Source organism: Anguilla anguilla, chromosome 11, assembly GCF_013347855.1.
Source record: "Anguilla anguilla isolate fAngAng1 chromosome 11, fAngAng1.pri, whole genome shotgun sequence".
Taxonomy (NCBI): Eukaryota; Metazoa; Chordata; class Actinopteri; order Anguilliformes; family Anguillidae; genus Anguilla; species Anguilla anguilla.
The window spans coordinates 24,497,116-24,511,909 of NC_049211.1; the positions used below are offsets into that span (position 1 = coordinate 24,497,116).

The 14,794-nt window shown below is 47.5% G+C and overlaps 1 protein-coding gene across 8 annotated transcripts in view; it reads right to left on the bottom strand.

The window, feature by feature from the left end:
* Positions 1 to 918: 918 nt before the first annotated feature.
* The window catches only part of LOC118208009 (ankyrin repeat and SAM domain-containing protein 1A-like), a 102,131-nt gene continuing 88,255 nt past the window's right edge, over positions 919 to 14,794 (bottom strand). For 5 of the 8 annotated variants that reach the window (XM_035382253.1, XM_035382250.1, XM_035382249.1 and 2 more), the window contains 6 exons: positions 14,617 to 14,688; positions 13,066 to 13,152; positions 12,143 to 12,280; positions 10,428 to 10,610; positions 8,266 to 8,364; positions 919 to 6,078 (listed from right to left, as the gene is read on the bottom strand). In XM_035382253.1, coding sequence (XP_035238144.1) covers positions 5,962 to 6,078; positions 8,266 to 8,364; positions 10,428 to 10,610; positions 12,143 to 12,280; positions 13,066 to 13,152; positions 14,617 to 14,688 — 696 coding nt within the window. In that variant the 3' untranslated portion in view covers positions 919 to 5,961. The remainder of the gene's footprint in view (positions 6,079 to 8,265; positions 8,365 to 10,427; positions 10,611 to 12,142; positions 12,281 to 13,065; positions 13,153 to 14,616; positions 14,689 to 14,794) is intronic. The other 3 variants (XM_035382251.1, XM_035382256.1, XM_035382255.1) reach the window with 3 other exon arrangements.

Genomic DNA, 14,794 nt, shown 5'->3' on the forward strand with positions numbered 1-14,794 from the left:
TCCCAGGTGTTCATGTACTGGATTTTGTGCATTTTCACTGTAGCAATTTGGAATTATGGGATGGCACAAGATCACAAGAAAACTTTCGTTATGTCAATATCACCAGATAAATAAGGCCTCCGTAAATTTGGAATTTAGAGAGAGGAGGTGGCGCAGTGTGGAAGGGAAGAAAAGAGAAAAAATGGCGTGAAGACGCTGTAGCAGTGTACTGGTATTCTTGTTGAATGTAAGATAGCTAGCCTTCCAAGGAGAAGCTTAGCTACAGCTAAGCGGTGCAGTGTAAATTGGAGTAACAGCCTATCCGTACCTTTCCCAGGGAATAAACCAGTCAGAGGACAAATCCTTGTGTCAGCTGGTTGTTTCGAGATATCTGCTCACTCTACAGAAACACTGCAAAGACAAAGCGCTTATCCACGGCCTTACAATTCCACTGAATGATAGGAGTGTAATATTTTCCACGTGTGAGAATTAAAATATTGCTCTGTACTCGTACATTTATGTTGTAGGATTCCAGAGTGGGGGGAACTTAGCACCACATCACACACTGAACACATTCTGAGGTGACATTCTCTTTTGATAGTTCACTTACCACAGAACAAAGCCACAACCTACACAGGAATTCAGCAGACTGAAGATCCGACTCTCTTACATGACTCTCAGTGCACCCTCATGCCACACCAGAATAAACAGCCGCAAGCACAGGAAACGACTGGTAGGAACTCACCAAGTATGAGGCATAAAGTTTCAGATTGCAATATAGTTCCCTTTACACTCCAAAATAACCCTCCAAGATACACACTCAAGTGTTTCTATATTACACATCACAGATTCATAATTAACACAAATTAAAATAGAAAATGAATTGGAACTGACATCCTATTAAAGTTGTTTCACGCAAATAAATCAAGCAAAAAAAACTTTGGTTGCCATTTTTATCATTTATTAGTTGTACAATTATGAAAAATAATAATTAAAAAAGACTGGAAGCCCGAGATTATTTACAGTCTGTTTCTGTGTGCCTGTATTGAGGTCCGTCTGAGTTAGATCTCTCAGTCCGATCCCGCTCACTTTTCACCCCCAAGACAGGTCAGGGATGGGTACCATTGATATGTGAAGCTTTTCAAACACTGTCGGCTCTCTTGTTCCGACAAACGTGGCCGAAGAAAAAAAAATGAAACATTACTTACATACATCCATATACATATATATATTTATAAAAGCAGAATCATTCAAGTATCAAAATACAGATCGCTAGGGATTACTTTACAATCCAATACCATTTATCTCATTATAGTCATTATCAATATTACAGATTAGTCCCAATGTACTACCCATCACAATTAGCAAATGTGCAAACGCCAGAACTGAGCCAGGCCAACGAACCTCCAGGTGACTGCTGTCTATACGCTCAACCCACAGCACCATGAAGTACCTCTGAATAACACACAGAATTTCCAAAAGACATGGCAGAAACTCGGCATAGTTCTGAGGCTCTGACCCTGTTTTTTTTGTTGTTGTTTGTTTTATGGTTCAAATTGCGAGCGTAAAAAAGACAAACTTGTCATCTGAATATGCGTTTTGAATATCATTCGCTAACTTTATCGATAGATGGCTGGGGTTATTCAGATCAGCAAACCTCGCGTCAGCCTGAAACAGTTCCAGCATCAGTACAGTTAAAACATAAAATGAAAGAAAACAGCTATTTTAAATTAAATAAAACCTACACTCCTCTTTCTTTTCTTTTTTTTTAAAGAAATGAAACCAAATCCCTGTTCTTTGTAGTGTCAAACAAGCTCCAGTCCACAGCAGTAAGGAAGCCCACGAGACAAGCGTGTAGTCAGACTTAATAGCACAATCAATGCTATAAACAATCAGGTTACAGTGTTAAAGGGGATTCCTTAAGCTCACAGGCTCAAAAATCTTAAAGGACTGGTGGTTGAGCCTGGTAGTACCACACTTTCTGTTCGTGACTTAACCTCAGGGCTGTGTACCTGCTAACAGTACCTTTCGTCTTGGACACAATTGTACCGTCACAGATCTGCCCATAGATGCAGCTTCAGCTGAACCTGGATTTTAAATTCATTGCTACATTTAAATGTCGTTCTCTTCCCCCCCTTTTATTTGTTGATTAGGTCAGCTACGCATGGAAAAAAGCACATTTCCACAGTGGACAAATTATTAGTTGTAAGTTTTGCATATGGTGCATGCTGATTTTGCACAAATAACTAAAGAATTAACAAAAGAAAAGAAAAATAATATGCAAAACTTGATCACTTCACATTGACAAAATCGCCCCAGGCACAATCACTGTCACGAGTGACATCACATGACCCTTGACCCCACCTGAGCTCTTAATTAAGAACCTGAGCGAATCATGTAATTAATCTAAGCCATGGCTCCAGTTATCCAGTGTATGTCATGTGAGGCTGTGAAGATGCCCATTAAAGTGAACGGAATGCAGCTCCATAGGGCCAGGATGGGGCTTTATGAGCAGACAGGGCAGATCTATCCCCAATATAACAGCAGTACCATATTTAAGAGGTCCGCAAAAGATTCCAGTCTTCCTGTGAACATGCTCTGACATCCCACGGGTGTGTGTGTTTGTGCGTGTGAGAGTGCATGTGTGTGTGTGTGTGAGAGAGAGAGACTGTGTGTATGTGCGTGTGTGTGTGTGTGTGAGAGAGAGACAGTGTGTATGTGTGTATGTGTGAGAGTGTGTATATGTGTGTGTGTGTGGGGGGGCAGAGAGTAGAAGGGATGGTTGAGGCACACCCTTGCATATAGATGGGTAGGAAGGCTGTGTTTTGGGGTAACAGGGGAGAAGGGGGGGTACAGTTCAGATCTTCCCAGGATGTTTCCTCCACAGTGTGAGTGAGGACAGGGAGAGTGGGGAGCGGGCGGTCAATGTGTTGGGATCTGTGTGTGTGTGTGTGTGTGTGGGGAAATGACAGTACTTATCCCCACGAGCATCAAACAGGCACCACCACCCCAACACTCCCCGCCCCCCACAAAAAACCTGACAGGAACAAATAACCCTTCTGCTCCCCCAAGACAGCGCATCACCCCTCCCTCCCTGACTCACAGCCTGGTGTCCGGACACGTGCACACAGGAGTTCAGCTATATGGAGGAAAACACACACAAAACCAAAGAACACTGGGGTTAAAAGAAGAGAAAACATGCCATGGCAAATCAACAAAAAAACAACGCAGAAAAACTTCAAGGGCACCCAAGATATTCTCATTAAAAATGGAAGTGCACCATTACAGCTTAGTCCCGCTGTTTGATACGTCAAGCACCAGGGTGACTGATGAGTGCTTGGGTTGGCCAATTTTTAAAAAATTAATTTCCAAACCAAATGTGTGCCAGGAATTACCACAGGTGCCCTTAAATGATTAGCTCATGTTTGGCCAGACTACCTTTCACAATCATTTCACTGAGCATTGCTTTATTTGAAGGAGTCATGCAGATATAATCAGTCACACAAAGAATGAAAAAAACAAATGAACTAAATAGAAACAAAGGAGGCAAGGAGGGACATTGACATGTTGCAGAAAACAGAAAAGAAAGGCACAGGCCATCAGTGGAAAAAAGTGTCATACATCTATCATGTATATTATTTGCTGTGCAGAAATGTAGATGAATTGCATTCTGCATAGTATCACTCAATCTTTAGCGCTAGTGTTCCTCAGGGCTTCCCTTTTTTAAATTCACAAAAAGTCTCTGTGGCAGTTTAACAGTCGCTCCCAAGGTAGACCAAGTGAAATTAGAGGAGTCCATTCACAGACATGGGATCATCCAGCTGACACACATTTGAAATGAACTGGAGTTTCTCTTCACTTCACATGAAGGGAGATGGACCTGCACCTGAACGCTCACAGACACAAGCTCAGTTATTAGCCTCTGCTGAACAATCCCTGTGCTAAGTAGTCGATCCACTGATCTCACTGATGTTTTGGAGGAGGCAGCGAGGCCGCGCTGGTAACTAACCTGCGGTACAATCTCTCGCTGCAGTGGGGTATCTTACTGATCTCTCTCATCGTGGTTTCTGGTCTGAGTCAGGGGTTATCGGTTATTTACTGAGCAAAGTAAGCTCCTCTGATGCGATGCTGGAGCAGACTGCACACCTCACCAGTTAAAGGAGTTCTACAACCTGCTATTTTGTGCACTTGTGTACATCCAACTGCAGACTCAATTCTCGTATGTTCATTACTGTTGCACATTACTGATTCAATGTGGCCGTGCAGCTGGTGCTTCAGGATGCCACCGCAGATCGAGCCCTCCCCACACACCAAAAAATAAAGACTCAAAATGAAGGTGGCTGTGATTCTGTTAGATCCTCTACGTGGTGTGTGTTGAAAAGTCACAGATAAATGAATACAGAATGTGCACTCTTTGCTGCAGATACACCCCTCCTGCCAGACCCACTTTCCGTCACAGAGACGGACTGAACGACTGGCATCATTAATCCACAGGGCAGAATATCCTCTACCTTAATATCACTTCCCTTTATTTCAGAGTTACTAACCGCTATAGTACTAAATGAACTACAAACGCAACTCACATCACAGTGTGACTTCCTCTGATGGCTAGGTTACAAAAGAGTACTGAAACAAGTCAAGTAGAAAAAGGCAGCTTGGGTTCTCCCCTATTTGCAGAGAGACACACTGCTGATGTTACTGGTGATGGTTATACAAAGTATAATCTCACACAGTGCAGCGTAATCCTGTACAGTACAGTACAGTACAGTGGAACTGTTGAACGGTGAACTGTGCTGACATCGGACTCCTCTTTCCAGCTGAGTGGGGTCCGGTCTCCAAACTCTAACAAGCGCATGAGTTTAGACCAATGGGTGCCATCACCACATGGAAAAGAGTAAGCAATGGGGCAGGGCAGGGCAGAGCAAGGGCAGGGAGGAATATTCTAGAATCTTATTCTAGTGAAATCTGATCCAAAAAATAAGTTTAGCAAAAATAGTTTTTTGATGACCAAATTTGTGTCAAATTTGCAAAGCTAGATCGCAAAGATTTTTTAATTAGTTTTTTTTGTTAAACTTCCAGGCAGGTGACTAATGGAGAACAGAAGGGAGAAAGCAGTCCTCCACAGCTCCTCACAGTGGTCTAAACCTGGCAAGACAGGACGAGTGCCAGAAGGGAAAGATTGCATCGCTGAAGAGGAACGAGAGAGGAAGGTCCCCAAAGTGAAAGACCTTGGATGAGAGGGTGGTTGGTGGCATGGGGTCTGGTCTGGTCTGGTCTGGTTGAGCCAACCCAAAAAAAAATTAAAAATACAGTGTGTCCATCGTGCAAAGCCTGCCCTAAGATGACTGCCACTTTGGTATAAGAAAAAACAACTCAACAAAGGATAATTAAAATGTGTGCTCCTAGGCCTACTGCCAAAATCTCATTGAAATTTTCTAATTGGAAAAAACAAAAATCTATCTGGTTAACAAAAGAAATGAAAAGCAAAGAACAAGTAGAGCTTGTTGATAACTTGGACATCAAGTCCCCGGGCTGAAATATGATTATAGATCAAATTATAAAAGTTGGAAAACAACCAATAGCATGGAGGATACAGATGAAAGCAGAAAAAGCAATCAGAGAAATCAAAAGATCAGGGGAGGGGCAGACGTGGAGGCAGCTGGGTTTGAGGGGAGGTGGGTGGGATCAGCAGGTGAGTGAAGTCCGGTTAGTCGGTTGAGACAGGAGTTGTAGAAGTAGCTGTAGTCGCAGCAGCAGCTGGAGAAGGGCACAAGGTGGGCCGGATGAAGGAGGGCGGCAGGGGGGAGGGGCATTCTGCGGGGTGGGCCAGAGCCGGTAGTGCGGGGCCGTGACAGGAAGTGGGAGGAGCAAAGAGAGAGGAGACGGGGAGGGGCCAGCCCAGTGGGAGGCGGAGTCACAGTGAGAAGGCACGGAGCAGAAGGGGTGGGGGAAAGGCAGGAAGGGGCGGAGCGGTGGGCCGGCTCAGAATATGGTTGTCTCATACTTGGTGCTTATGGTGCGCTTGGAGTCCTTGGGGTCCACCAGCCACGTGGCGCTGCCCTGGGACTGTGCATCTGTCTCCAGCTCCATGGGGTCCATCTGCAGGGAGAGAGCAGGGCGAGACGCTAAGTCATCCAGCAACACAAAGCTACACACATGCATGTACACACACACACACAAAGATCAGTAGTGTGTGCATGGTACCAAACCTACAACTGAACTACCTTAGATCTTTAGACAACCCACTGAGTAAACTTCCCTCAGATTACTGACAATTTGTATGTTACCCGTATGTAAACGGTAAAAACGGTAAAATATTACAATACGTTTTTGACCGATGTCGAGGTGGGACTAAAGGTAAATTAATCGTACGTATGTGTGATTCTGGGGACAGTTTTCATTGGAAATGTGACGTGGCTATCAAATGAGTGAGCTGCATGGAGGGAACCACAAACTCTGTCCCCTGTTCCACTGGGCAGCCCAGCTGAGGATGAGGAGCAGAGGGTACACACATCCCCGCTCCTGTTAGAACACCCTCTCACCCCACAGGGCTACACTGACACTGGTATGGGGCAGCTCCGAAAGTGCTTATGGTCACTTTACAGTCTCATGGACACCCCTGGTGATGAAGTAAAACTGCTCAGACAGTCCCTGGGTGATCTAACTGAACACTGCTTAGACATTACATTTTACATTACATTACATTTATTTGGCAGACACTTTTATCCAAAGCGACGTACAACAAGTGCATTTCATGGTCATAGACAACTGCTAAACACAGGTTCAGTAAGGTACAATACTTATTTTGTACAGCTATTTCTAGCCAAGAACACAGTTTAGTTCACACAGTGAACACTATTCAGACCTAACCTCTGCAAAGCCAACTAGGCAGAAGAATAAGCTACAGAGTACTTGGGTGACACTGCAGACTGATCTGGTGCACCTCAAGGACTGAACAGGTCTGCCAACATTAACTACTAGATACTTATTCTGACCAATCAGACACAGTGCTGAAGTCTGAAGTGGACACAAGGGTCACAGAGGGGGACAGACAGAATTAAGCATCTCGGCAACTCTCACAATGTCAATGCCATATTAATATGGAAACGTTTTCAATTCAAGGGTGGATAACTAACAGGGTTAAAGCTAAAGAGCCATTTTCAGTGTGTTCACACCTATAATCACATATTAATGATGAGAGGGCTATACTGCACATTACAACCACATTACATTACAGGCATTTAGCAGACGCTCTTATCCAGAGCGACGTACAACCACGGTAACTGAAATAGCCACATTCATCGTGCCATTAGCTTACTGCATTACAAAGGACCAGAACATACTCAGAACTGATACTATCCACTGCCTTTATATATGCTGCGGTTTTCCAAGAAATGAGCAATACCTCAACCCACCCTTCATTTCCTGTGGTTATCTCCTTTAAATTAAAAAGTCCTTCAGACCTAGAGAGCCAAAGACGGGATCATTTGGTTTAAAACTCCTGATTTTCATAGTCCACAAGCTGACAATCCTGTTCTAATGTTGCGTCTCAATCAGCAATTCACTAAGAGCAGTTGGCAGGAGCAATAGGCTGAGATTCTCCTGAAATCACACTTTCGAGAGGAGAATCCTCACGGTATTCTGGCTGACCCTGACAGTGTTTCAGACATTTTGCTCCACAGCACTCAGGCACACACATCCTCCTGGGTGCTTTCCTGAACAAAGCAGCACTGTGTTACTGTCAGCCACTTTTACAGCCGGAGCTGGAGCAGGCTACTGTGATATCAAATTCACAAGAGGGATGTCCCAAATAAAGACGGCTGCTGAAAGCACAAAATGGAGAGACATTTCAGAAAAATCCCTGAAACACAACTGCCACGAAACTACCCAGGGGGACACCGCAAAATCAAGTTATTTGGCCAGATTTAGAAAACTAGAGCAATACAAGTCGAGAGAAAGAGAAGCGGAAGAAGGTAAGAGGGGAAATAGATGAGGTGGAGAAAAGGGAGAGACAGAGATGGGAAGAACAGAAAAAAATAAGCAGAACAAGTCAGAGAGACTGAGGGGGAGAAGACAGAAACAAAGAAAAGGAGAATGACAGATGAAGGGGGACTGATGGAAGAATAAAAAGAGAGGAGAGGAGGCAGAGAAGGAGATGAAGTTAAGAAAAGGGGAGAGATGAGAGGAAAATGAGTTGGGGGACTGTCGGAAAATAGAAAAAACTAGTAGGGGAAAGAAAAAGGAGGGAACAAGGGACAGGAAAGAAGGAAAGGGAGAGAGCAGGACCTGGACTCCAGGACTGACAGAGTGCAGCGGGAGGAAGGAGGGGCGGTGGGTTGTGCAGGTGTGACAGTAACAGCAGCGGCTCTCGAGCAGAGGAGGGCCCTGGGGGACAGACAGACAGACACACACACAGACAGACAGAAGCCAGAACACAAACAGAGAGATGTTAATGGAGGGAGGCAGACGGCAAGCTGGCCAGCCCAGCTAGGGGGGCAGTGGGGCCTGTGCACATCATCTCAACCCGACTCTCTCTCGCTCTCTCTCTCTCATTTTCTCTCTTTTGCCTTTATATACTGTGCGTTTTCTGGGAATTTCAGCCCGTGAATTTCGTCGAAGAATTGGGAAAATGGCAGGAAATATCTTTACTTGACTATAATGTAAAGCTCCAATTCGGGTGCTACTGCCTCAGCCAATCGGAGCAGCGCTGCGACACTGCAGCAGTGTGAAAGTGAGAGAGAGACAGGAAGTGCATCCTGAAAAAGGGAGGGACATTCAGGTACTACAGGGATAGCCCCAGAGAAAAAAGTGCAAGATTTAACCCCAGACAGAGACTACCAATCATCACCACACACAGACCCTCAAGCCAATCACCACACCACACACAGACACGCAAGCCAATCACCACCACACACACAGGCACGCAAGCCAATCACCACCACACACACAGGCACGCGAGCCAATCGCCACCACACACCCAGGCGTTAAAGCCAATCACCACCACACACTGAGGAGGGCACGCTGCTCTTAGCGTGCATGCAGGGATCGCACACCAAGGGCAAACTGGGGGGGTTGCGGACACACAAGGCCTGTATGCAGCCCTGATGTCCAGGTATCGCCTGCTGCTAGGCAGGAGAGATCACTGCAGTCCTGTGTTCTCATGCACTCTGATGAGACCACTAATTGATCAATCAACAGTTTTTCCAATCATCGAGCTCAAATTCCAGTAGCAGAGTAATGCATTTACATTAATCCTGTCAATACATTTCCAGGCGTTAGTTAGCAAATGCAAGGTCCGGTATTAGGCAGCACTATTGAGGCGATGCGATTACGATTAAATGCCTTACGGAATGATGACTGACAGTGACGCGGATATTTAGAAGACAGAGTTCTGACGAACCCGGGTGCGAGCGTGCGCAGCCGTACGCAAATCACTCGATAAGACGCGTCACCCCGAGGCGCCACCGCTTTGAGCAAGAGGCCTTGTTTGTGTAAACTTTATTGCAATCGTTATTCTGCGGCGAGACGATCAATTTATCAATATTTATGTCCCCAGGCAAAGAGGGAAACATTTGCGCATTTTACCGGCTCAATAATGCGAAAGGATAGAAGGCTGACGCTGCTAAAGGTCAGAACCCACTTAGGTTCTGGAGGAAATAAAATTACTGCCTTTAATTTAGAAATAAAGGTTACTCAACGAGCAGTGTGCGCCTCTGGGAAAATATACCCAGGAACTGGTGGCCCTGCCTGCTGGTGACAGCCAAATGGAAATCCTAATTCATTTTTATTTGCGGCCGTATTTCAAGCCCTCTTCATTGCGGGAAGATCCTACATAAAAGTCTATGTGTAGACGAGTAAGCAGTCTCTTCCAAAGCACTTTTCTGCAAAAGGCACCTCACGGAGTGCATGTCAGACTGCAGGTGCCTGGTGCACCACAGGGGGGCGCTGGCACACGCTGAGACGAGCGCAATGCTGCCAGCTGAAAGGTCCACTGACAAAGCTAACTGTGCGCTCAGACGTGCGCTGTACTGTGGGGCAACTTACACCGGTGCGGTTGAGAAATTATATCACACTGGAACGTATGATGACTAATATTTAAGCATTCATGACTGAGCAACATTGTTTCTCTATACCAGGGGTGCCCAATCTTATCCCAAAAGGGCTGGTGTGGGTGCAGGTTTTTGATCTTGCAGCGCACTATGACACCGGATTTTACTTATCAAGGTCATGATTGAAGACCATGATTAGTTAATTCGTTGAATCACGTCAGGATACAATGGCAGTTTTTTTTTGGTGTGCAAATTTTAACATTGGTGTGCCAGCAGAAGCACAGACACACACACACACACACACGCGCGCACACACGCGCACACACACGCATGCACGCACACACACGCACACACACACACACCCCGGGTGTGTCGGCGCTCCTGGGGAGGGCCACTCACCGCTGATTTCCGCATGCTGCCCCGCGGCTTGGGCACCGGCCGGCTGGATTTGGTCTCAATGACCTCTGACCCCAGTCCTGACGGGGCCCCGTGGTGGTGCTTGTTCCTCTGCGCCTGGAGAGCCAGCTGATAGGCCACCTCAAACGCCTGTCCCAAGGTGAGGATGATCTCATAGGTCAGGTTCTGCCCGGGGGAGGGGAAAAGGCTTAGCTTTGGGCAGAGAACAGAATCAGAGAGTCTCTCTCTTCTTGCCTCATTCTCTTCCATGGACAGAGAGGAGAGTCACTCAAGTGGACATAAAAAGCAAGCTGTTAAAGGACTGCGCTTTTACTGGCCGGCAGTTCGGACGAATCGAGCCATTAAGGAGCAGTTTGTATAATGGAGTTATAATGAGAGGCTCTGACTTTCCACCGTGTCTAATTTTTCACATAAAAGAAAAGCACAACAGCTGCTTGAGCTGAGACTTATGCAGTGCAGTGGTCAGAGCACTGGACTCTGGGCTAATAAACTGCCCTGTGACGCTAGCTGCAATGTAAATGAATCATTAAATGAACCGTAATGCACCTGTACAACAGCAGCCTCTGAGCAATCAGTCAGACGGTGAAAACGGACACACCAGACACACCATTTACTTGGGCAGCGCTCTGTTCTAATGGTGGGCAAATTGTGTCTTTGGTGACACTGCCAGCAAAGAGACTAACAAGATGACAAGCTGCCCCCAAAGTCCTCAGTCTCTGCGTACCCATTACTGCCCCCTCCCATTGTTCCCTCGATAAGATCTCCTGGATGAGCCAGGCACAAAAACAACAGCATATTTCATCACCGTAAATATGAGATGCTCAAAACTAAAGGTGCCCCCATCCCGACATTGTTAACAATGTGTTCTTTAAACGCGACATGGCTGGCCAACGTTCGCTTCCTTACTTCAGTAATCTGTTACAGTAAGCCAGCCAATAGTTGGAGGGGACACAAGGTCACATGACTTAAGAAAAAAACATGTCAAGGTGAGTACCCCAGCGGCACTGTAGGGAAAACAGAAAGATGAAGAAGGGGCAGGATTATTTGTCCCGTTGTGCATGATGCACCGCGCTCAAAGGCATTCAGGGTGTATTGAGGATTAAAAGCCATAATTCAGCAGCGGCCACATCGTCTCTTAGGCGTAGCGGAGGGGAGGGAGGCCTGAAAAAAGACCCCGTGGAGTCTGGAGGAGTCAGGTAGCGCGGTGGATCAATGCTGTTTAAACAGGTAATCAAACCTGCTGCAATTACACAGCCTGAGACCTCATCGGCCTCCAGGCCGGGCTCTGAGCTCAGAGCACGAGCAGGGCCCTGAGCTCAGAGCACGAGCAGGGTCCTGAGCTCAGAGAACGAGCAGGACCCTGGCCTGGGAGTTCGCTCGTTTCTCTGCCGCCTGCGGTCCAGGCGCAGCGCTGGCCCTCCACCTCTGGCCAATCGAGATTGGTTTGAGCGGCAGATGCGAAGGCTATCTGATGTGGGCGGGGGAGGCTGGGAATCAACATCGGTGAGATACGGGCACCGAATCGTCAGACACCAAACGTTGAAGCCCGGAGTGAGATGAACCTAGTCTAGGAAAGCACTGGAACGTCACATACCTGAATGTTAAATCCTCTCCTCTGACGTGTGTGCATGTGTGCGTGAGTGTGCGTGTGTGTGCGTGTGTGCGTGCGTGCGTGCGTGTGTGTATAGAGCCCTCACCACATCCACAGTGCTGAAGACGTGGCAGTAGTGGTGGCTGGTCTGCAGGTCCTTGGTGATGTAGGCGAAGGTGCACAAGTCCTCAGGGTCCTGGGCAGCACAGGAGATGTTCCGAATCTCGTGCTCCGCGATGATGTTCTGGAGGGACAGACAGACGGACACTCTGAGCAGCCTCCCAAGCCACAGGGAACATTCAATACCTTTGCAGGACACAGGGCCAAAAATAAAGCCCAAAAATGAGATTAGCGCAGTGTCAAAATTGCTGTCGCGCTACACTCCGTTCGCGAAAGGTCGGCCCATCGTGTTTTAGACAGGTTAAACAGGAGGGGTGACCTTTCGGAAGCGGCACACTGGGGGGCCAGATCAATGCCATCGCAGCCATCTGATCCCGGGGCAGCCAAACTGCAGGGGCCCCAGTCACTAAAACCCAACCCTGCTGGGTCCACAGACGCCTCGGCATGGATTAGCTACCCCCTGGTGGGGGACAGTGACACGAAAGGCCGGATGGGGAGGCGGGTGGGGGGGTGTTTGGTGGGATGGGGGGGGGCATGCTCGGGCCAGAAGGAAAAGGCACGAAGCAAGAGTTCCCAACTCCGTGGCAACCCGCCTCTTAATCAGCTAATTGAGCAAATGACTCAATCAGGACCAGTTCGCTTTCCTTCCCTCTCCAGAGGCAGGAGGTTTAATGGCCTCTATAAAACCCACTGGCACGGTGTGCTCCTGCACTAAAGATTACAACAACAAAAAATGAGTCTCACTAAGGTAAACACACTCCAATCAAACAAAAGTGAGAAGAAAAGGGAATAAAGAAATAAATACAAACATAAAGCCGGAGCTGCAGTGTTTAATCTCCCACCTTTCACAATACTAGGCCCATCGAGGAGAGAGCAGCGTTAGAGGAGCTGACAGGCTGGGCGACCCACCTTATTGGCTGCGTCGATGAACTTGACCCCTTTGTACGTAATGGAGAGGACGATGGTGGGGACCTTCCTCATCTGCTCCGTCGACCTCTGCGAAGGGGGGAGACACCGGGCGGAAATGACTCATCGAACGAGGCGAGTGGGGGCGGGTGATATTCAAAGTCAGACAGAGGAGGGGGGAGGTGACAGAAGACCTTGAGTGACACGGGGAGGATCGCGCTTTCCAATCCATTACGCTCCCAACAGTCACAGGTGTGCACTGCGGCTGAGGGGCTGAACCCAGTCACGCCCCACACAGCTTCAGGCCCTGTGCGCGACTCCATCTGTGCAGCACGCGCTCATAAGCAGGCTGTAATCATCCACATTCACTACTGTGTGTGTGTGTGTGTGTGTGTGTGTGTGTGCGTGCGTGCGTGCGTGTGTGTGTGTGTGTGTGTGTGTGCGTGTGTGTGTGTGTATATGTGCGTGTGTGTGTGTGTGTGTGTGTGTGTGCGTAACTGTGTGTAACTGTGTGTGCGTGCGTGTTTGTGTGCACACGTGTGTGTATGCGTGTTTGTGTGTGAGCAGGTGCGCGTAACAAACGTACACAGCAAAGCACAGTGTGCTGAAAGATGTACTGAAACCATGAAGATATCAGTGTCTGCTCCCCTAAACCATAAACAGCAGGGCAGACAAACAAGTCTAAAGCATGAAGGCAGCGGTGTCACTCTCCAGCTCAGAGGCAGACCTCTCAGGAGGTGACGTAGCCTCATAAAGCATTAGCTGATTAAAGCACATAATTCAGCAGGGCTGAAGTGCCAATGCCTCCACAGGCCGCTGGGCTCTGAGGGCAAACACAGCCAGTAACAGCAGATGCAAGGCAGCAGCAACTCACATTTAGCTACTTCCACTTACACCACACAAGAAGCCTCTCGGCTGGACACCAGCTTTGACAAAAAATTAACTGAAGTTGACAGTGAGTTACAACTATAAATAGACAGGTTAATGCCACCGCTCCAACAGGAAGTGGGTCAGCAGCTCTCCCTTAACAACTTAGGTTTCATTTCCCTCATTTCTACCGGGCTAAACTCATCAGAACCCAGGCCAGCCCAGCTGGCACTCCCACCGTCCTTTGCGGGGCTGGGGGGGCTAAAGGTTATCTGAAAATGCAGTTCTTTCTAGCCAAGAATCTAGAAGTGTAGTCATAGCTTTTTTTCCTTGGCTGACTGTGCTTTTATTTTCTTATTAAAACCATGTACCACGCACTGAATTATATTACAGCCTACCAATGCAGAAGGCCATCAATTCTATTTCACTGTCCTGTGGCGTTCATAGTCCTTATTAAACACAGTCCTGTCCAAGGCTGTGCCGTATGACACATTTAAAACGGCTGGATGAATTACTGCCGTTAGAGGCCGGACTGTTCCAGCCCGCGTCCATCACTCGGGGAGTTTAAACGCAGTGTGCTGGGGGCCTTCTGAAGGCCACAGGAGACTGACAGAATGCTCCGGAGCTCTCTGAGCGATGCGTGACAGCGGCAGAGTGACATCATGAGAGGCCCAATGCTCCTCCTACCCTCATTTTCGCACAGGCATCTTGGGTGGACTCAGTGCCCCGAAGATCTTTGATGAGCATGGATCCCAGATACTGTAGAAAAAAGATAAGAGACCGAGAGGAAGCTTAGAGAAAAGCCAGAGAGGATTTGGAGGGTGAACGCTCTGCACACTGAACCGGGGTAGTATACACAAAGTCT